The 24,184-nt window shown below is 43.6% G+C and overlaps 1 protein-coding gene across 1 annotated transcript in view; it reads right to left on the bottom strand.

The window, feature by feature from the left end:
* The window catches only part of LOC120848499 (nicotinamide N-methyltransferase), a 33,281-nt gene extending 20,074 nt beyond the window's left edge, over nucleotides 1–13,207 (bottom strand). Inside the window, exons 1-4 of the mRNA XM_040220489.3 lie at nucleotides 13,033–13,207; nucleotides 7,113–7,230; nucleotides 5,987–6,147; nucleotides 388–595 (exon numbers count right to left, since the gene is read on the bottom strand). Of these exons, the coding sequence (XP_040076423.1) occupies nucleotides 388–595; nucleotides 5,987–6,147; nucleotides 7,113–7,230; nucleotides 13,033–13,207 (662 nt within the window). The remainder of the gene's footprint in view (nucleotides 1–387; nucleotides 596–5,986; nucleotides 6,148–7,112; nucleotides 7,231–13,032) is intronic.
* Between the last annotated feature and the right edge of the window lie 10,977 nt (nucleotides 13,208–24,184).

The following is a 24,184-nucleotide window of genomic DNA, read 5'->3' as shown; positions in this document are numbered from 1 at the left end:
GTTAGCGTAAGGTACGGACGCGAGTCTGATCGCACCCTTCGTGCCCGATGGAGGGGTGGATGGATGGTAATGGCTATACCCTTTGTAACGGGCGGCAGCTTGCGCCACCTAGCGTAACATTGGCGATCGCCAAGAAATGGCGATCGCCAATATTGCTTGACGGGGTTTTAAAAGTAGTCTATTCGAGTTTTTTTTTTTTTTTTTTTTTCTTCAGTATTGTCCCATCGTAGATAACTTCTGAGGTCTCCACAAAAGAGAAGTGGGCTTAGCGATAAAGGAGGAGGAGGACAACGACGACGAAGGAAACGGAAAAACAAAGGAGACGACAAGGAGGAGGGAGATGGAATAAACGAGCGACAAACTAAGATACACTAAGGCGATACTTACCTACATCCTTCAATGGCAGCAATCTCCTCTGCACGGAAGGTCCAGTCGATGGCATCTTCATCCTTATTGAGCCACTTTTGAAGTTCCAACCTGTTTGCTTCAACTAAGTCGCTCAGTACGATGTCATTGAATCGACTGGAGGCCAAGAGCGAGGTCAGAAGCGTAGGGCCAGTGCCCACATCCAGTAAGGACCCGCCCTGAGCGAGATCTATGAAAAGCAAACGAGAGTTTTATTATATTCCTGACAAGCGTGCTGATAAAGTATACTAGAGAACAGAAGGAATACAACGCGGAGAGGACGAAAGAACGAAAGTACTCGTCTGTTTCGTCCTCCCGATGTTTTATTTTGTCTGTTATCTAGAAGAGTTTTATATTTACCCGGATGTATTACAATATATATAAATATGTCCTCGATTTATTGCCAAATAATAAAGATATGAGATATTTTTGCTATTATCTAATAAAGAATCCAAGTTCGCAAAGCTACAGTATCTCGTACTCACAATTGAAGCACCTACTTATGCCCAAGTCAGGCCCAGGTGGGGTACTAAATATCTCGTCCAATGAAGAAGGCAAAATGCGTTCTCCGGTTACGACATGCCAAGATACGGTACTGGTGTTACCGGTGGCTAGAGAGCCTAGACTTGGAGGAGAGAGCAAGGAAACTTATGGGGAGCGTTATTCTGGTAGGCATTACCCGCGTCTTCCGTCCATAAACCACGTGACCCGGGTCGGCCAGTTGCATTGACTCTCAAACCTAAGCCCCCTAGTGAAATCCCGCTTACCCCGGAGCCATTGCATTCAGATGGAGCGGTGTTTCTATCAACTCGTCTTCGAAAAGGTTATGTAAGATATAATAGCCTAATAAAAAACGAACCACATAGGTTTTTTTTTTTTAATTTTTGAGTAAGCTACTACCATCGTTAAGAACGGCGAGCAGTCAATCCTTGTATAACGAGACTATTCTCTGTGGTGTGCGGTATTTGGTTGCATATTATGCGCTAGACACCCGACTTGACATTGAGCGAGGGAACATCTGAATAATTGATTCCATAATCTGGCCTAATTGCAAAAATAAAAGCGCTTTAGTTATTTTACAAGACGTAAAGAGAACTTGACAGTAACTTCCGCGGGACAAAACTCCGAAAAAAAGTGTCTCTGTCTTTCGTTGTCATCTCTATTAAATAGATATCACCTTGTTAATGGTTATAGTTACACTTACAGGTACACAGAACCTCGCGCAATGTACCATACCATGGAAAGCAAATTTCTTTTTCTTTATGTGTGCTACTGACATATGTTAAACAAATTTTGTTAATTGTTTTTGTGTGTGATCGGCTTTTCGTTTGCTTTGTCTTAGTGTAAGTAAACTTGACAATTGTAAATTCCTTTTTGGGAGTTTTTGTTGCTTTTGTGATGGACGTACTTCGTGTTATTGTTCTTTTTATTTTACTTTTCTTACCCCTTATGTGAACTTGAGGGGGCTGAGAACCAGTCAAGCAGCTCGGACAACGTTTTATCCTCAGCTCCCACCTTGTTTACATGGTAAATAAAACCAGAGATGGCAGTAATGACATTACTGTAATAGAATTACAGTAATTAAATTACTTTCTGAGTAATAAGTAATGTAATGAATTACTTCTCTAGGCTAGTAATTTAGTTATGTAATGAATTACTTCCAGGCAGTAATTTCGAGAATATTACTCATTACTTTTGAAATTACTTTTGTCCTAAATTAGAAAGTTCGTTTGCAAGCTTTAAAAAAGAAGAGAAAAATTATTTCGCATGGTGAAATGTTGCGAAAGAGCGTCAGAGGGAATAAAAGACCGCCACCCGAGCGCAAAGCCTTGTACGAAGAGCTGGACAGACGCATAAAGGAGCGCTGAAAAGGCGAAGGGGAAAAGCTTACGTGTAAGCATCGCTGGAAGGCAACGGCTTACGAACTTCAGCCACGATAGATTCACGACATCGCGTCATCACGACGATACTACACTCCGTTCATCATTAAGCTGACAGTGCGGTGGGAGCTGCAAACTAACCAGAACCAATCAAACAACTTCCTTTCATCACCTAAGCCGTCCCTTTCCCTGCGCGTAGGTATGAACGAAAGTGTGGTTACCTGGCGAACGATAGACGGGTGACTGCTCCAACAAACACGTAGCCTCCACCGTTCATCCCTAAGCTGACAGTGCGCCATCTTAGGGATGAACGGCAAATAGGCTACAAGGTGACGGGCATATCACCAGTGAACTAAACATAATTTAAAACCTGAGAGGACAGGACAAACAGATCCCTAGCCTTGTACTTTCACCAAGCAAGGTCAAACCGTAAGCTTTGACCATTGTGAACACCAAACGACCGGAATAAATGGTTCATTCCAGATACCTCGTCAAAGCCCCAGAACGTTTCGTGCGTCCTCGAGCAAAACAGGTGCCGCTTGCGGTATGCCTCGCTGCCTTCCCTTGAGAAGTTTATTCGGGAATAAGCCTACAAGCAGATATCGCTGCCCGTGTGTTGAGGAAGTACACAATTTAGGAAGTTCTCGCCCTTCCTCAAGTGGCGATGCTTCTGCTCAGCAGTTATCCAGGACCTTTGTGTGACAATGCGCAAAAACTTGGATCTTCGGGTATTTGGGAAAAATGCTTCTTGAAAGGAATGACCGAGAATACGTCAACAATACTCGGCGACAACGTTTCTTGGCAATGCAGTGGAGGGTACAGGCACGCGTTCCCTTTTCCATTTGGAACGATGAATAAAGCTGTGCGCGGGCTCTGCTCCTCTCCACTGCATTGCCAAGAAAGGTTGTCGCCGAGTATAGTGCTTCTGGGAGAATAGAATTCGATACCGTCTGAGGCAGAAGGGACACGTTTCACGTGACGACTTCTTGCAAGAACGAGCTGCCATTGCAACTTCTAAATCAGGAAGACGGAAACATATCACCCTTTTAGTAAAAACCGTCTCCGTTGTATGAACAAAGAAACCGGTGAGTCGACTGTCTTTCTGAGTCACATCTAAAGAAGCTATACATCGTGTTTGACACTTATGTCGCGTGCGCCAGCAAAATTACTGTTCGGTATGGTTCACTTTGAGGCCGATAAGGTTGTTGCGGTGTAAACAGGAAGTTCTGAGTTTTGGTGCATATGAACCAACTCAGCTCTGACGTCACATCACTGCTGTGGTGCTGCTGTCGGCACTGCGCATGCGCAGCGCCTCTCTTCTCCCGTATCTGGTTCCTGCACACGCGCTGTGTGAGCAAACGAGGTGTTTTTTTTGTAAACACTGTGTTGGTGTATACGGTGAATAAAATGAGCACGAATTACTACCTCAAGGTATTCAAAAGTAATTTCAAAGTAATTTGCTTACTTTTCAAAAGTAACTGTAATGTAATGTCATTACCTTTAGTCTGCGGTAACTTGTAATGTAATTTAATTACATTTTTGCAGTTTCCAGAAAAGTAATTAGTAATGTAATTTAATTACGTTTTGAAAGTAATTTTGCCATCTATGAATAAAGCCTATTATGGATATTAATTAATAATGATTCTCATTTTATTCCTTGCACAAAGTGCACAGGTCATAGGTAAGTGATTCTCCTGCACTCATTCGTATGAGACCAAAACTTCGACGTATGTACATACTTAACCTGCTATGGCTATTCTAAATCACACACACACGCTCATATACACACACCTGCACACACACACACACACAAACACACACACACACACACAAACACACCTTTATTTACAAAGGAAACGGTCCCCGGTCCTCTGGGCTATATGTTTTTCTTTCATCGTCTTCCATCTGCTCTGCATATCAACCACCATACATTTTCTGCGTGTATGTATTCTTAATACTTTTTTACGGATCAGAAGCGAGTTTTGAAACGCCAAGGTGCGACATCTTTACTGTATGGGATCGGGTACACTTCTGACCATAGCCTATAGTCGTCTTCGAAGTTCGATGCATTCCAAGCATGAACTTCAAATCGTAACGGTGCAGAAAAGGTGTTCTAGTTGTGATTGCATCCACAAACTTGCAGTGATTAGTCCTATGCACCGCGGCCGGCACGCAATAGGGCATGCTCTATCTCGGCATCGGCACGGTGGGGCGATGACAGAGTGCCCGTACTTCTCAAACAGAAGTATCCGTGCCGCCCACATGTTGCGGTGGCGCGCCCTCTGAAGGACGTTCCCACACTTGCGACTTCTTAGTGCATGAGCGGCTAAATACCGGTTTTTAAGCCTATCGTAACGGCCTACGGCAGCCTCCGAAGCAGCTCAGGCGGTCGTCAGCCGCCACAAGAGGCTTAAAACGTGTTAAAGTCGGTCGTAGTCAGACGCAGGTGTGTGAGCGGGCCTTTATAGATCCCGATCGTGACGTCACGACTGCAGGGGTTGCCTCGAAGAAACGTCACAAGTCGTAATCGACTACTGATCATCAGTTGCGAACGACAAGTTCAATGGTGTGTGATAAAAAGGGCGACGCAAGCTTGCACCAATCGCACTCTTAAACCAACAAATTAAATTAAAAGGTTTAAATAAATGCGTCATAAAGTGTTTGGCCAATCGCGAATATTGGCCACAGTGACGTTTTTGGTTGCACACGTCGCCAATAAACGGGCCTAAAATCCCGTACCAAACTATAGTCACAGACATGATGAGAAGAGCAGTGATATCTTTCGGTTGTCCCGCCCAGAGCGAGCCTCTTGCAGCTTCGAAACCACTTCGGCGTATCGTGATTTAAAGGAGCTGTGCAACAATTTTTGTACTCTGCAGAAATACCGCTTAAAACGGATCCCTAACGTTAATGACCTATGAAACACGCGTTAGTTTTTCACCCCACGCAATAGAAGTCCCAGAAAAAAATTAAAGAAAAACGAGCAGCGTTCACCCCCTCAACTCGCAGCTAGAACAAGCGGCCACGTGATCTGGAGCCGATTATATGCCGCCAGTCTTGATCATAGCCACGCGCTGGGGTTGGCAAAGCGCAGGACACGCGCTGAGTTCCAGACATTGTTATGGCTCGGCTGTTGTCGTCGTTGCAGCGATTGGACACGGGTCACTACCCGAACGCTTCTCGAGCTAGCAATTATCACGAGCCCAAGTCGAGTGCCCACGCAATGCTCGGGTCCAATCTATGAACCGCATTCAAATATCGTCACTTGGGTGTACTGCGATCCCCGAGTTACGTCATCAAATTTCGCAAAGGAGAGATTGAATGAAAATGATCGCTTTTGTCCTTGAAATTACACCGCAACAAAGGAGTTTCTTGGCCAGTGGCGTTGCGTGTGAGTATCCTTGAGTCCCAGGTGTGCCAGTAAGCTCGTGTAGAGAGAAAAACATTCCAATTGAATATTGTTGCACAGCTCCTTTAACGAGCGTGCAGGCGCAGCTAATGCATGGCGGAATCAATGGGCTCTCTTGCTGGGGTCGTTCGAAAGAGGAGCCGCGCCATTTTTATCCTGTCAGGAGCTATAGTTCGCATATTTACAAACCAAAATAGCCAGCAAATCTACGTGTTGCTCGATGAATAATCTCGTGGTAGTCGACCTCTGGAACTCTAACAAGATAACATTCCGAACGGTAAGCATAATTTACCCGATTGAAATATGCCATGAAGATTTTCTGCCATGGACGATATAGCTTCACCAGTTAAACGACCATAAACATCCATATAAGTTCGGGGGAGAAATTGTTCTTTGTAGACAGCCCTCAGGGTTTGGGACTCCATGGTTCCCGAAGTCTTCGAACTGTAACTCCTGAAATCAAGTAATAATGAGATTATAACATATACCCTTCTTCATTTCATATCGACACTGAACAGTTTAAGTACAGAAAGCAAACCATTTTTTTTTATTCTTATTCGCAGAGTGGCACATTTCGCTCTGTGGCATACGTGCTTTCCCCGGCATCACCAGAATTGTAGTTTCACTTTATATAAATTGTCTTAGGAAAAACAAAATTTCCAAATCAGGTAAGCTTATTACGAAAAGTTAACTGCGGCCTAACACAGCACGATTAACGAAAGCATAAACTTCCTAGTGAAGGCGCAGACAGTATAAGTGAGGAACAGCTATATTTTAGAGACTCTGAAATGAAATTAACTTTCAAGAGATCTTCGAGGCGGCGTTGCAAGATATTCTTTAGAACCGACCACCAGTTTTTGTTCCTCTTTATACCGGCCGAACTACTTTATTCCTAGTGTTTATTGGTAGATAAAAAATTCGGTGGCTCGTGATTAAATGCGTCACGGAACGGTAACTAATGGCGGTCAAATCCACCACTTTCGTAGAGCGAGTTGCCATTCCTTTTTTAGTGCAAGATGTAGCGTGCGCACGAAATAGGCTACTCAGGTGCATCTCTTGAAAAAGAAAGCCACCCACAAGAACTGCGCATGCGCAAAGGTAATCATGCGCACTGTGTTTCACCGACTAACAGGAATCGCATGTCTCCAAGCCGCTTCCGTTTTTTCCGTGGCTGGGCAAGCAAGTGCTATTTCAATGTTACCAAGGTTGCCTTCGTGTACACTTTGCACATTCATGGAGCAAACAGGCACAACATGCTTGTTACTGTATTGTCGGCGAGGTGCGCTTTCAACCCCAATTTTGACTGCAACATCTGTTCCTGACCCCCTTAGTTATTCTATTATCTACACACTGGTTTCCTGGACGTGCACACCGATACTACATACTGTGAGCAATAAAAGGAAATTAAGCGTTCTAACCTTTTCTTAGAGGAAATATTCTTCAGACGGCGACTTTCAAGTTTCAAGGCAGCAGTTGTAACTTTCAGCACCTCCCTCAGGGCCATCATATTTGAAACCGTGCTTGACGTGGTTATTTCTAAAAAAAAAAGAAAGAACGTTTTATTTAATTTTGGAAGACCCTATGATGGACGTTAATTATATGTGCTAGCATCCCAACACCAAAAAGCAGAGCGCAAGACAGCGAGTGTTTTGCTTATTTTTATTTTTGAACGGATGATTGCATTTTTTAGGATAGTAGCAGGCGCAACAAACTACATCAGACCCAACTTGATAAGCCTCAGGCACAAGGTGGTAGTTGCTGAAGATGCTGTGTATACATGGTTAGTGTTTTTTTTTTAATTTTTCTTATTGGGGTACATTTAAAGAGAGAATGGAAGGAGGGAGGGAGGGTTCTACTGAATTCATATGGTAAAATAGCCGACATGATACGTAGTGTAATTAAATAAATCTTGTTACTTCATTTAAAGATTCATATATCGGTATCCACTACATGGCTTTTGTTCCTTCTTTGTTCGGCTCGCCAGGAACCATCTATTTTCTGCGGCAGGTCGTTCTTGGCGCGGTCATCGCCCTGATCGCTGTCCTGGAACCCATCGGATGATTTGGCCTGCTATCCCGCTTTGGAAGATGCCGGATTCTCCTCGTCTACCATGGACTGACCCACGGCACTGACTGGTCGGCTACCTATCACCGACGTCACAGTCTTTGGGACAGCGATAAAGACAGCGCCTGCACGCTGGGCGTTTGCAGTCGGCGTCCGTTCTTCGGCTCTTCAGTAACGATCTATTTTATGCGGAAGGTGAGCGCGACGTTTTAATAGAAGGGTTTTTTGTGCTGCACCCCCGTCGACTGCAATACTGTGTGTCTGCCTGTCTTTGTTTCGTTGCATTTTGCTTAACGCTTAGGCGTGCCATGACGTCAAGCATTTGCATAGCATGCGCTATGGTGCTGCCTGATGTCCGACCGTTCTTTATCCTGCTCGGAATTTTCCTTCTCTTATCATCTTGGCGGCACGTGTTCTGGTGTCTCGGAAAATAAGTTTACAAGCATATTGGACCTAAAGAGGGCGAGAACTGGCGTTGCCGAACTTGTAGGGTTAAGGATGGTCAGGCAGCTTCGGTGTTCGACGTGGATATCTCCAAGCCTGAGTTAGCTAGCATCTTTGTCCTGTTTAGCAACATTAATGCGAAAATAAATCAACTCCTGCCTTAAAAAAACAACAACAACAAAAAAATGTGAGTTTTTTTCTATCTGGCAAGGCTTACTCGTGGTGAAGTCTATAATCGATAAGTTGAAGTTTGCGTTTAATGAACTGATGAAATCGTTAGAATTCAACTCAGCCCACTATAATAGGCTACTTAAGGAAACAACAACCATCGCGACTAAGGTTAAAGAGCTTAGTACGGGGATGTACTGACTGAAAACTACCGTCTCGCAGAATTCTGGCCGTATCGTGCAGCTACCGACGGAGTTGCACGATACGGCCAAATCCACGGAGTGCCGGTAACTCCCAACAGAGCTTTGATGAATACCGTTGCTGACCTCGCAAACTAATTGTAATTGTTCTCCTTTCAACCCTTCTAAGCCGTTTTTGTGCGCAAATTACATGGCCAAAAAGTCAAAACACCCTCGGTCTTGATTTTATTGTAGTCAGCTGAAGTCCGTGGAACTTGGTTGAACACACGAGGCAGACTACAAACCTGTACCGCAGCTGTATATCAATGAGAATCTGACACTGTTCAACTGCAATCTATTCTGGCATACTAGAATCCGCGGCAAGGAAAAACACTTTAGATATGTCTGGGTTCGCAATGGAAAAATCTTTGCTAAGCGAACAGATGGGGCGTGCACGTCCGTCCGTATCAGTTGTGAACAGGACCTTGAAACGGTAAACTAGAGCGATGGCAGTACAGTTCCTTGAGTGCCCCGACATCTATGCGTTCAAAAAAGGGCGACAGTCAAATTAAGGAAGTATTGTTACAGCTGTGCATGTGAGCGTACGTACCATAAACAAATACTGGGATCAATTTTTGCCTATTCGTGCGAACCTCGGTGACTGCGTCGAGTTTTGTGTTTTCATGGAAATTAATATTCTGGAAACAGCGTTGAAACAAGCTTTCACCATTAATGGTTTCAGCGAGTTTTTTTTTACCCGCCAATCAGGCAGTGGGAATGGGATTGGTGTTTTCATGTCCTGGATAACCACACAAATGCCTGTTCATTTCAGTCATGCTCAGTCAATGGAGTTTGAGATTAATAAATCTGATTTTATGGTAATGCGCCGCGACTACCGTCATAAACTGGTTTCAACGTCACCTTATGGACATTAATGTAAACAAGGCAAAACTCATACGTTTTAGTACCCCGCTCAAATATGTGAATTTAGATTTTCCCTTTCTTCTACATAGCTCGAGTTCTATGTCTTGCAAATGTGATCCTTTGGTATATGTCGATAAGGTCAAATATCCTGGAGTAATATTCGACTGCGGTCTAACATGGAAGGCTCAGCTGATTAGCATTGCTGCCAAATTGAGGAGTGCTTGTTGCCTCCTTTATAACACAAAATCGCTTATGCCTTTTTCAGTTCGTAAAAGAGTCGCCCAGGCAATTGCATACAGCGTGCTAAGATACGGTGTTGCTGTATTTGGCAACTGCTCGGGGTTCTGGCATGAGAAGAATGATTGTAGTTTGAAAAATATTTTGAAAAGTGTGTCTTATGATTTGCAAGTTCCCGATGTTACTTAATTGCCATGTCTCCGCACCCTATCTACTCAAACAGTAGTCTCGCGTTACTTCTGGTAAGACAAATTAAAAAAAAAAAAAACATCTCTTCGTTTGTTTTGTTTCTAAGAGACCTTTAAAATGCCTTACGTCCGACCTAGATACGGCAAGTATACGTGTGAGGTCTACGTGCCTGAGATCTTTAATAGTTTGCCTTCTGAAATTCGGCAGGCTAATTCATTGAGCGAGCTGAAAACAAGAGATCATTTTACCTTTCAGGCAGAAATATACTTAAATATGTATTTTGTACGCGAGTGCTCTGTACCGAAGTAGTCATCGGGCTTTGTATTTTCTGCAACTGTTTCTTTCTGTTTTTGAAAACTGCTTTGTGACTGTGTCGCTTCTACTACAGCTGTGTGTTCTCGAACATTTTGTTTTTCGTTGTTTTTTTTTTCTTCTTCTGAACTTTCGGGTGGGCAGCGACACATTGGCCACTGTAGGCTTTTTATTGTCCCCGCACTATCGTATGTAAGTATGGATGTTCTTGAATACAATTTATTATTATTATTATTATTATTAGTAGTAGTAGTAGTAGTAGTAGTAGTAGTAGTAGTAGTAGTAGTAGTAGTAGTAGTAGTAGTAGTAGTAGTAGTAGTAGTAGAAGTAGTAGTAGTCTTACTTTTAATTTTTCTTAGGATAGCATCAAATGTTATTTACCATCGCGCTGACTTCAGTGATGTTACTTGTACATTGCTGATAAAACCTCTTCTAAATGTCGTATTGCTTCTTATTCTTTTTTTTAAATCATATTAATAGCGAGGATGACTGCCTTTGAGTTATGTATTAATTTTCGAAATAGGGCCATGCCAGTTAGTTTCGACGTCTGCGAGAGAGCTTTGATGTCGAGTTCCGGAATGCATTCAGTTGGCAGGTTTGGTCACTTGGTAAACGTTGTACACGATGGGATATAAATATCTCCAATAAGGCGAAATAAGAAAAGGCCACAACGCGACAAGATACTGCTGTGTCTCAGCTGAAGCAGAAATATTCACTCACATTGGATCGAATGACGTCGCAGAGTTACTGATGTCCCTGGAGAATTTTTTTTTGATGCGTGTTCGACGTTCGAGGTTTGCGAACTCAGGAAAGCTGCTTCTCTAGGGCATATATATCCGCTCATTTAAGCCACGGCGCCGAAGTGCCAGCTGCGCTAAAACACACGGCTCAGGTTCAACATGGCGGCTCAACTGCGTATTCATGTACGTATCGAGCCATCAAGATTTCTTCTTGTTTCTGGCTCTTGCGTGCTGCTGTGGAAGGCGTAGCCAGTGTTATACGTGTTATTGAAAGAAAAGTAACGAAATACCGTCACACGTTACCTGCAAATAAAAGGAACGTGTTACATTTTCCGATAAAAAGTAACCCATGTTACCTTTGCGTTACTTTCCTTTTTTTCTTAATATGAATGAACACGTGCTACTGTTTTGACGCTGTACGTATGCATACATAATATCGAAAGAATAAAACACGGAGGACAACCACAGGACAACCAGGTGGTTGTCCTCCGTGTTTTATTCTTTCGATTTTAAGTATTCATGTTCAACTGGCTCGCTTTTACCAGTCCAGGTATGCATAAAAGCCATATTTCGAAAAAAAAAACGTTATGTTCCTTCTGAAACTGAACATAATTACTTTAGTTTTTTCATGGTTTCTCATAAATACTCACAAGAAAAAAAGGCAAAGAAAAACGCAAAAAACTCAAACATTTATATAGGGCGCCTAAGAACACACAAAAAAACTTCAAGTGTAACTTTTTTGTTTTTGAATTTGGTTAAGTAACGAGTAACGTAGCTACGTTCTCCGTCATTTGAAATAAGTAACGTGAGTACGTTACCCATTACTGTTTTGAAAAAAGTAACGGCGAATCTACTACGTTTCCGAAAAACATTAACTCGTTACCGGAAACGAACGTTGCTCGTAACCCTTTATTGGAAACACTACGTGTAGCACAATAATTCCTCTTCTGCCCCGAATCCTGTCTGAGACAGGTACCATATGTATAATGAAATAAGGACTGCCTGCTCTTTTCTGGTAAGTCAGCTAAGCCTTGTTACGTAATGTAAGGATTCGTACTCCGATTAATCGTAATTGCCTTCGTTTAATGCCATCTCAAGATTTGTTTACCTCTTTTTTTATTTTCGACAACGTTCCTCTAGCAGCACTAATCTTTTCTTTTTTTTTTTTTGCTGAGATAGTATGGGATAATATTTCCGACTGCACTAGGATCAGTGATGTTGTTTAGACCATGATTATAAATAGTCTTCTAACACCAATATTTTTTTCATTATTGTTTCTTTATTATATTAGTAGTCAGAGCACTTTATAGCTCCTTCGGAGCAGAGTAGCGCAATCTAGTACGCCATCTCTCGGCGACTAGAGGAGAACGCCCGGCGGTTCCAACTCCGGTCACACATGCATGAGGAACTTGAGAAAATCGTAGTTCCTTGAATATTTCTGGGCTATAAAAAACGACAATAGTTTTTGACATAATAAAGTCACAGTTTACAATAATTTTCGCTAAGTTGGTGCCATATAGGAAGGTAATATATTCTTTTATTATTTTATTTTCCCGCTAAATTAAGCGGGAAACTTTTTCCACTAAATGTAGCGGGGAACATTTTCCCCTAAATATAGCGGGGAAGTTTTCCGATAAATTTAGTGGGGAATTTTTCAGCTAAATTTAGCCGGAAAGTTTTTCCTCTAAATTTAGCGTGGATTTTTTTTCGCTAAATGTAGTGGGGAAATTTCCCGATATATTTAGCGGGGGAAATATTTCGGTAAATTTAGCTGGAAAATGTTATGCTAAATATAGCGGGGATATTCTGCCGCTAAATTTAGCAAGAAATGTTTTAAGCTAAATTTAGCGGGAAAATTTTTCCGCGAAACATAGCGGGGAATTTTTTTAGCTATATTTGGTGGGGAAAGCCGTAATGGCATACTGTGAGGCACATTGCGATTGGGAAAACCGACTTCCCCTGATAGCTTTTGCCATGAGAACCAGAGAAAGTGTAGTGGCAGTTGACACGCCAGCCTTCTTAAGCTGCGGTCGGGAGCTCCGCCCTCCGTGGGACTCAACATCTGCCCAGGACACAGATACCTCGTCCTCTGCGCCCCACTCCTTTGCAGCGGAACTGAACCACCGCCTGCAGGATGCCCTGGCCTTTGCGAGAGCGCACCAAAACAAAGCCCAGGAAATGCACCGACGACCATACAACTCGACCCGACAACCAGGCCACTTTGCTGTAGGCGATTTGGTCCTGAAATGCTTGCATACTCTGAGCAAAGCTAGAAAGGGAATTGCCGCAAAGCTTCACTCTTAGAAAAAAGGGTCAGTATAGTCCTCCCTAAAGGGAGGAACGCTCTTGACACATATGTTCCTCCAGAAAGGCAGAAACTTTCGTCCCTTAAGCGGGGGAGCAAAAGTTCCTACGTCGACTGCATCTCATTATGGCGGCCACGAATCGAGCAAATCAAGCTCGATAAGGCTTAACGAGAACACTAAGTCTATTGTACGGAGCGAGAGGAGCAGCAAATAAAAACGTAACAAGAGCTTTCCGCGAACTGTATTTATTTCCGAAGCCGGCTTCCCCCTGCAGGTAAAGAAACTTATGTTTCGAAAGCATGCCGTCACTCAGTCTTCTCATCGTCAGCACTGCGATGTTCAACGGAGACAACCGGCACCCAGTTCGCGCACATTATGTCTTACCTTGGCTATTCCTCGAGACACAATTCCTTCTTCAAGCGTTGCGTCAACCGCACATCACGGAGGAGTGAAAATCATTCGCCCGCAAAACCAAAAGCCGCTCTCAAAAAAAAAAAGCAAATCCGAAGCAACCTTTTGGCTTATCTCAGCACGGTAACACGAAATTATAGCGTAGCCGCGTAGCGTAAAAGGATGTTAAATCGCTTGCCACCAGATGGCAGGGTCAAGCAGAGTAATCGCAAGTAGCTAGGCTAGGTGGCGCTAGGTACTGCCCAATTCATGTTTTACAAAAAATATTTTCATTTTCTAACGTCACAAATGCGTTTCCTTTTCTTCGGGAATCTCTAACACATAAAGACACGTTACGCACACTACAAGCATCAGGTGAACATATATCGAGCGCATACACAGGCATCGCACATACAAACATCAATACAACAGCACCCTACCCCGATCACTACTCCCAAGCCCTGCGTTTCCGTCTTCTATACTGGTCGTTTTGAAAGTACGGAATGTTTCGGTGACTCCCTAAGCAATAAAAAAAAATATTCCGAACATGTTCATTTTTTCCCAGCAATGTTATGCATCTGAGACTATTTTTAATGGCTCAGGAGATGAATCTCTTATTAAAAAGAAAACGCTCGATCATGCCGTAATTATTTGAAAGCCAATAAATCGGGCCGCTCCAATATGGTTCCAAGCCATGAGTTTATTTTCCCGCACGGCCCTTCGTAGCCAGTATTTATATTGTAGTGTTTGGTTTTCTATTTGTGCTGTTCGCGCACGGCTGCAATTGCCGTCTTGAATTCATCTTTGTAGAGCGGATATTCACTCAGCTGAAAGTGATGCTTCACGGGCAGAGAAATCGCTTTTCGATCAACTTGAATGCAATCAAAGCCGCGACTTGCGGCAACTGTTAAGTGTACGGAGCTACGCCGTTGCGAGCTCGAAAACTTCTAGCGCTCATCCCAGCGCGCCACTTGGAGGGCAGTTTCTACAGGAACCGTAATATATTTAAACAGTACAATAAAGGATAGCGTTTTTCTCGATTTTACTTGTTTTTTTTTTTATGCTAAATTTCCATTGTAAATATACGTACTTTCCGTCATACTTTCGTACTGGGCAGTCTTTTCCCCAGAGCGCAATCGCTCTCGGAGACCGACAGTCACATTGGCCATTGTACGATAGGAGCTTACCGTTCAGACCAGCGTTCCAACATGACTATCCACACGTCTATCAACTGCACCTAATCCCTCAAGTGGTTTTAAACTCTTTAATGTAAAGCGGAATGTCATCCTGCGACACTCCGCCCCCTCCGATCACGGCCCGACCAGCGGCATCAATGCCCGACAGTTTACGTCATCTCATATTGTTGTTACACCACTGATACGCGAACACACGGTCACATCGGCGATAATTCCAGTCTTCTGTTCACAACCCACAACACTGCCATCACGATGTCGCTGACACGCAGAAATACAGAACCACGTTGACGATGTTGCTGACACGCAGAAATACAGAATCACGTTGAACGCCGGTTGGCACTCGGCACGGGACAACAGAACCAAACTCAGCACGGAGGGCACCCAGGCAGCCGGCAGGAAAACCTGCCTGCCTTGGACGCAGTTCCCGCGATTTCCATAAGGTCGAAAACGTCGACACAGTTCCTCGTGTTTTCGCTGCTGTAGTTCCGCGTGTGTCCCGCAAATCAGAGACGGCCGTCTTACCCAGTGTATGTACCGCTGCTGGCACTGCTCCGGAACTTCGCTGTTTCTAGCGGCTTCGTTAGCTCGTTTGATAAAATTGGTGGTAAAAACGTCAATGCAACCGAAATGCTCTGCACGTTTGGACTAGAAGACGGAATTACATGCGGCCTTCGCTGCCGCTGAAGCTCAATCAACTCAACATCAATTTATTAAACAACGTATGCGATAGGCTCAAAAAACGAAACCGAAAGAAGATGAGTCGGGAGGGCGAAAGCTTTCTCCGGTCTGGCTGCAGAAGGAGGAATACGTCTCGGTGAATAATAAGGACTTTAATTTTCCTTTCATCGGTCTGGGTTTGTTTATGTCTGTTTTAGTAAATAAAAAAAAACCGCTTTTCTGGGGATCGCACCTTTGACCACTTGGTCAGTAGCGCGATGTTTTACCCCTGCGCCAACTGAACAAGAAGGAACTCGCCCTCCTCCTTTCATCTGAACTGCCGTTCCTTCCTTCTCTGGGCAACTGGTCCGCAACAAGGAGGAACAGTCGCTATTGCCACCTTTCTTCTTTTTTTCTTAGAGTGTTGTTTCTAAGCGATCTGGACCCTTCACTGTTACAGCTCGAGTAACCAAAATACACGGAAACTGCATGCGGTTTGTCTAATGATGACCAACTTGCCGTCTTCCGCAAGCCTGGTCCCCTTCACATAATAAGGATGGGGGTGTTGTGAGGGTGTGGGTTGTGAGGGTGTGGGCTATGCGTGCGACGGCCACGCACAGAACATAGGCGCTAGCGCGACACAGGCCATGCTCGGCGCGGAGTTCACGTCCTGCCCAGCGGGTGGCACATCGAGGCATTGTTGCTCACGGGGAACAATGTGACGGGACAGCAGAGCGTGCGCCATGTCGGCCAAGAAGAGAGAAGAAGGAAGTTATGACTCAAACGGTTGGAAGATAGCGCATGTGGAGTGAATTTATGTAGAACAAACCCCTAGACAATAACAACGCTTTTTTGTTATACTTTGACGTGCAGTTGCTGCACTTATTTGCAATATTTTCATCAAAACGTTGTATTTCTTCTAATTATGCATTTGGTTTTTGTGAATGTTATACCCTATGTGCAGTTGTTCTTATTTGTAACGTCTCAAAACTTTGAATTTATCCTCCCTCCTTCCACCTCTTTTTACGCAATGTTCTCTTCAAAAAGGGTAAGGTATTTAAGTGAATAAATAGTTAAAATGAGAAGTCCGAAATGTGTCAGCTTGCGATGCACTAACACTATCGTACTTCTCCTATCGTCATATGCTTGCCGCGTATTATTCCATCACTCTACAGGGTGCCGAAATCTTTCCGTAAATAAATTATGACTGAAAACATAGCCACGTTTCCCATCTCGTGCCACGCAGATGTAGATCTAGGCCAATACCGGGTGTCCCACATAACGCGCCCTGATTTTTTTAAAATTAATTTTTATAGGCCAGTTAGGGTTGGGCAGAAATACTGAAAAATGTATTTGGAAATACAAATACCGGGATACATGAAAATTGTAGCTAAAATACTGATACTCCAATGTATCTGTAAAAATGTATCCCCGATACGTACCGAAAATACACTTTAAAAAGTGGCAAAAAGCCTTTTGAAAGACAAATACAGAAATACATTTTAGTGAAGGCAGAAATACAAACACTGAAATACTGACACTGCAATACATCTTTCAAATTTTTTGAGACGCCAACTGAGATTAAGCTTGAAGTTCGAAGTGGAAGTTTTTGATCCCGAAGTTACTTTCCCACAGGCTTGTCACTTCGCCTTGGAGGTAGCGGTTCCGGATGAAGAGGAGTTTTCAATGGGCTCAAAAAATGTTTCATCAACGATTGACCGCGGTCTCTTCCCTGACATCCTGTCTGTCTGACGAGTGACGAGAAAAGACTTCGAACTCTAAATAAATTATGTGCCGCCCTTATTCCCATCAAAACGTCTCCACACTCCTCTCCAATAAGGGCGTCCCTTTCAACAGTGATCACATGACGTCGCCGTAAAATCAACTGGCCTTATTGCATCTATAGTTATGACCTTGAACATGAAACTTTAATCATACTGCTGTATGAAAGGACAACACGTTATTTCGTTGTCGGTGATTTCGTTGGAGATCGTGCAGGTAGTTGCATTTTGGAATTTCGAGAATAGTGAACCACCTGAAGCATCCTGGAACATATGTCTTCTGTTACGGTTGGAAAAAAATGTAACGGTGGCATCGCTTTTGTGATGGTCTTTCCTGTCGACCCGCCGACGCTATGACGTGTGAATGGCAGTCCTCCAGTTTCGCCTAGCGTCATCCAAACAGAAACCCTCGTGGATTGCGACCTGAGATTGCCGGCACAGGTGCGAGCTCTCCGAGAAACAGCAAGCTCGAGACGAGTCGCAGGTGTGCGAGGTCTGCGTCAGCACAGCGAGGCCACGTCTGGTCTCCTTCCGAAGTGGAGTGTTGAGGACACGCCACCTGAGGTCCACGTACACGGCGGGGATGGACGGTACATATCAGCTATGCGGCCAGGAGGGGGAGACAGCCAAACATATCATAATGGAGTGCCGAGAGCTGAGGCCGCTAATGCCACCAGATCTGGTGGATTATGCGGTTGCACTGGGGCTGAAGAGGTTGGGACCCACACCATCGACAGGGCGGGAGCAGACGACGCAGACGACGTGCATCGATGAAGTGGGAAGTCGAGGCCATGGTGGCCAGCGCGGGCAGCGGGAAGATGTCGGCGGCCTCGGGGTGGTTGAAATCACAAAGCGAAGATTGGAGGACTGGTGGGGGAAAACTGTGAGGAGGGGGGGGGGGGGGGGGGCAATGGCAATCAACATTGTAAAACCCGAGACGTAGGACAAAAGGAGAAGAAAAAAGGGGACAACACAGATTGACACCTGTGTCTGGGTTGTCCCCCTTTTCCTTCTTTTTTTGTTCTACGTCTCGGGTTTTACAATGTTGAAAGTTCACCAGCTCGCTTGCATCTTCTCTGTAATTTCTGGCAATCAAACTTAGTTTTTTTTTTTTTTTTTGGCTAGATCTAGTTTTGTTAAAACTGTGATCGCCCGATACAATGGGTTAAGCCACCATATCCGTATCCGTATCCGTAGCCGTAGCAAAACAGCGGGTCACGTTCACCTCGACTGATGACGTACCCTTGAGCCGTGCAATATTACGGGCGCAGACGCATTCGGATATGTGATGAACTTCAGGGCGTGAGTCATCCAACTATTTCAAGTCAACCACCATCAGGCTCGTTCTGCAACGGACTGTGACTTAGATTTCCCGGCTGGGTGTACTACGTACGCTAAGGCAAGAGAGTCGGTTAGCAGCGGGCATTGGATGCCAGCAAACAATGACCCATGAGATCCCTACCTTGGGACCTGTGGCAGAAGATGCCCCGACTCCACTCTTGGCACGCTACCGGGTTCGAGTCCCCGATAACGCAGCATTTTTCAGAAAAGAAAGATAGTTGGGAGAATCGAAAGGAACCTTGGTCAGCACAGTAACAATGCCCCATCATCTCCTTTGAGGGGGGGGGGGGGGGTATTTCTCAGGAAGTGTAACGAAATACATTTCATCCTGATTGTATCGCGATACAAAGAAACATTCCAAATGTATTTCGATACAGGAATACAGCTACTGGTGGAAAGTGCATTGCAATGCAGAAATACAGATACGAAATGAATTTCTGAAATACTATCGTGATACATTTGTATAGCGATCCTGCCGCGCGCGCAGCTGACCAAGTAGGCAGCGCGCGCGCGGCCTAACGGTTATTGTACCTGGCTTCCACGCGAAAAGCCAGGGTTCGATTCCTGGGAGCGGCGCACCTTTTTGTTTATTCTCACAGACTAGTATTCTGGTAAATTCTAGAATCTTGTTTGAGGTCCGAATGTTCTACGCGTCGAACTTTCTCCAGAAGCCCACGCATGTAGTACATAAGGGGCTCCGCGTGGCAAGCCGGAGTCAGTTTCGCCCCAGCGTTCGACTCTGCTGTTACGCCGACTTCGACGCCGGCGGCGCTCTGTTTTTATCTTTTGTACCCGTTTATTTTTGGCACCAGTTCACCAGATTAAACGTTTATTTTTTTCTGTTTATTTATTGTCCTTTTGGTCACCACCCGTGACAATACTACCCAACCCTGATGCCAATGAAGCCGACTGTATGTTGTTACCAAGTGTCTTGCGAGAGCTGCAGTATCTTAAAGTAGGTTTGATTAATAAAAAAATTTTTATTTATTTATTTTTTATTTATAAATACTGTTAACCCTTGCCAGGGTCATTACAGAGAGGGAAAAACAACAAAACACATTACCTAACATCTTTCACAACAATAGTACACGTCAAGTAGGCTCTCAAATTCACGAACATTTTCCCTCTCAACAATATAACTAGGCAATGTATTCCAGGATTCAATCACATCAGGAAAAAATGAGTATCGAAAAACATCAACACGGGCATTGAACGGCTCAATGGCTAGGTTGTGATTTAATCGGTCACTTCGTTTACATGGTAGTTTTACATAGCTGTCCTTATTAATCTTAATTTGTCCATGGATGAGTTGTAAAATCAATATCAGTCGATGTTTTTGTCTCCTTGTCTCCAGTAGCTCTAAGTCGCATGAGTCTAACATTGATGTAACCGAATCTGTTCATTTATATTTAGCACAAACAAAGCGGACAGCTAATCTTTGAATTCTTTCTAATTTGGACTTCAAGACTTTCTGATGTGGACTCCAGACAGCCGACGCATATTCTAGAACTGACCTCGCGAATGTTTTGTAGGCAATTAACTTAACGTTCTTTGTTGCGTTGTGCATATTTTTCCTTAAGAAGAACAATTTCTTTTGAAGCCTCAGAGCACACGTTTTCCACATGTTTTCGCCAGTTTAGATCATGGGTTATGGTCACTCCTAAATATTTAAAACTATTTACATTGTTCAAGAACTTATTTCCAATGTTATACCTAAAACAAAGTGCACGCTTGTTTTTAGTTATATGAGTAAATGTGGATTTAGTATAGTTCATTTCCATGTCCCACTTTTCACACCACATGTTCAAAGCCTGAAGGCTACGACTGATTTTAATTTGCTCATTCACATTTGTGACTACCGAATAAAGTAAACAATCGTCGGCAAAAAGCTTCATTTCTACGCCTGGCTCTACAATGCTAGCAATATCGTTGATGTACAACAAAAATAATAAGGGTCCCAACACAGATCCTTGTGGGACACAAGAAAACCTCCAACGAACAAGACATACAATCGTCAACACGCACCACCTGCTTGCGATTGATCAAATAAGCCTCAATCCATTCTAATATTGTAGAGCTAATACCGGTTTGTCGAAGTTTGAAGAGTAATTTATTATGAGAAACCTTAACAAAAGCTTTTGCGAAGTCTATACAAATAACATCTATCTGCTTCTGGTCGTTTATTGCTAACGAAAAATCGTGAATAGTTTCGACTAGCTGCGTAACAGTGGAAAGATTGCTTCGAAACCCGTGTTGATGCGGGTAAAGCAACTGGTTCTTTTCAAGAAAAATAATAATATGTTTTGCTATATTGTGCTCCAGAAGCTTACATGACACAGAGGTAAGAGACACGGGGCGATAATTATTCACGATTGCTCGGACTCCGCCTTTAAAAATAGGTATTACGATTGCACTACGCCAATCTTGTGGTAGTGAGCGAGTTTGCAAAGATTTCTGAAAGATAGCTTCTAGATAAAATGACACCCACTCGGCATATGGTTGCAAAAATGCAGTCGGTATTTCATCAGGCCCACTAGCCTTCTTTACATCCAACTCTAGCAACTGCTGAAATACGCCCACCCGAGTTATTGAAAAATCTTCCATGCAGCACGGGAATGAATTAAATTGTTCACCGTCGTAGCTATTACCCTACCATTGTCTTTCGAAAGAACAGACTGAAAAAACGTAATTGAAGCAGTCTGCTATTTCCTTCCGTTCTGTAACCCGCTTGGTTGCGGTTTGAACATGATCGATGCTTTCTTTCTTCTCACTAAAAAAACGCCAAAATTTTTCTGGCGATGTTTTCAGGAAGATGCCAAGTCTCCGATTAAAGAACTGTTGCCTAGATTCATTTAATGCGGTTTTCAAATTACGACGGACCTGAGATATCTGGTCTTTACTATATTTTCTTTTCCGTAATCTATTTATTTTACGCTTCATGTGAATAATCTTACGATTAATCCACGGGTTTTGTTGTTTTTTTTTTTCTTTTTAAAGCGAGTCGGAATAAATCTGTTTACACAATGATTTATAACTCCTTTAAAACGCTGCCACAGTTCCTCCACGGACTCACAATCGCAGGCAAGCTGGAACTGGCTAAATGAACATTGCAAAAAATCGATTACAGAAGTGTCATCCGCTTGAACATAATCTTTGATTGGAATAGGAACAAAGGGTCGCTTACGATTTCCTATACTATGCAATATGTCCATAGCAATCATCTTGTGATCTGATATTCCTTCTTCAACGGAGATTGTGTAATCACCCACTCTCTGGGATATAAACAACAAGTCCAACAGTGACCGGGACTCAGGAGTTACTCTCGTTTCCTCGTTCACAATTTGCCTTAGATTGTGAGAAATCAATATTTCCAACAATATTTCAGCACTGGAAGTCTCCACGTGCCCAGGGGACAAAGCTTCCCAATCTATGTGAGGTAAATTAAAATCACCGGTCAGTATTAATCTTGTAGTACTTTTCACATGAGCGCACAAGAACAAATTCAACTTATCCAAAAACTCTGGCTGAGTAACAGGTGGCCTGTACACTACACCAACAAGATACACATTGTTCGCAAAAGTAATTCTACACCACACTGTTTCGTTAAGATTGCAATGAACCAAAACAGCCGAGACAGAGCTTTAACTATAATAGCTACACCGCCAACACGAGAGTCTCTATCCCATCTGAACATTTGGTAACCAGGAGGAATAATGCAGTTATTAGGCACATCCTTGTTCAACCATGTCCCTGTTAATAACACAACGTGAGGACTTCGTGCTAATAAAAGATATTCTAAGGCTGAAGTTTTATTGGCGATACTGCGCGCGTTAAGCACTAGAAGGCGTAGCTATGCTCCTGTGGGAGTGCCTTGGGAACCAAGACGACTATCTAAAGCTGGAGATGACCGTGTACCACCTGAGGCGTCATTTTGGCGATATTCGTGACATAGGGACCGCTCATTTTGGCCATGGTCCCATACGTAAAACTGGTCGTTTACTTTCAGTTTGTCATGGACCAAGGTGACACTTTTGCCATTGTTCCTGTCAACTGAAGCGCTTGCCCACAGCTTTTTACGCACTTCCACTATTTCTTTCGGATAATCGTTGCTGATCCTAATTTGGCTTCCTTTTAGCTTCCGGCAGTTCCTCAGCACCTGCTCTTTTTCCCTTGAGTCATAAAATCCTAGAATTACAGGCCTATGACTTCCTGGCTTCTTCTTGCCTAAGCGATGTAACCTTTCTACCGTCTGTACTTGAACTACTAGCGTTTCCCGAAAGAGCGTGTCTACAACCGCCGCTTTCAAGGTTGTCTTGGATTCCCCATTCTCCTCAAGAAGACCAAATACTAAAAGGTTGTTCCGTCGGCTTCGGGTTTCAAACTCAATCAGCTTTTCAGCTTGTTGCCGAACAAGGTTCTCTAGACTGTCTACTCTCCTGTTCAAGTCCTTAATTGAGTTAAGACTAATTACCTCATTTTTTAAATGTTGCATTAAGAGCCGGAATGTCAATGGGAAAGTTGTAGAGCTCCTTGAGACACACCCGCATTAGCTGTTTGTAATGTGATATCGTTCACGTGCTTTTAATTTTCTGACCTGTAAGAAAGCTTGTGAAGCATGACGAGATACCCTGTGATAACGCGCCCTCCCCATAACGCATTCAATTTCAATTGTCACGGCCTTTCTTTATAGGCTGGACGCGAAAAAGAAAAACGAAGCACGCAAGACGCTTGCACCACGCTTTATTTCTTTCGCAAACAAAATCCTTTGTTTTATTACCTGGTGTTTCAGCGAAAGCTTTGAGAAGTTGCTAACGATAAGGCCGTTAAAGAAAAACAAAAACAAAAAAACTGGAAGACGTTTACAATCCTCTGTAAAGCCGAATTAGAGCGGAGCTCTTGAGGAGGAGAAGAGGGTACGGAAAGGAGGGTATGCCCTTTCTCCTCCTCCTCCCTTCCCCTCCTCCATCCTCCTTCCCTTTTCCTCCCTCCCTCCTTTCTCGTTACGTCACGCATGAAGACCTCGTGAAGGTCGTAACCTTCACGAGTGACCTTCAGGTGACCTTCACTGTGAAGGTGGGGAATTTCGTCGTGACCTTCACGAGTGACCTTCGCGACCCTCGTGACGTCACACGTGACGCTACATGTAACGTTATTATGGGAAACGTCTCAAGAAGCAACGCGCTGTTACGCCGACGGCGACGGCGACACCGCTCAAGTTGGAAACGGGCACCTAAGAGCTGCACTCTAAAAATTTAGAAACCGCCTTTAGGCGGCGGGGGCCGCTAAGAATTGCAAACGATATAAAAATTCGCTATATAAATAAATGAAACTTGCTAATTAACTTTCTAATTAGCGACGTTTAGGTCCAAGTTGCAATTAGAATTTGGGTGGCCTCCACCATGGAAAGCTAAAGCAATTTACGAAAAGTAAAAAGAAGCAACTGGTTAAAGATATTAGCCATCAGTTTCCGCTGCAATGGGTATGATAAGACGGATGCATGCAATTATATCGAATTTCGGAAATCAAACCCATGTTCAGTGCAAAGTTAGTTGGCAAATATCT

The sequence above is a fragment of the Ixodes scapularis genome, unplaced genomic scaffold, assembly GCF_016920785.2.
Source record: "Ixodes scapularis isolate PalLabHiFi unplaced genomic scaffold, ASM1692078v2 PGA_scaffold3__209_contigs__length_174095766, whole genome shotgun sequence".
Lineage (NCBI taxonomy): Eukaryota > Metazoa > Arthropoda > Arachnida > Ixodida > Ixodidae > Ixodes > Ixodes scapularis.
The sequence above is the reverse complement of the archived record's forward strand: the minus strand, read 5'-3'. Positions and strand labels throughout refer to the sequence as shown.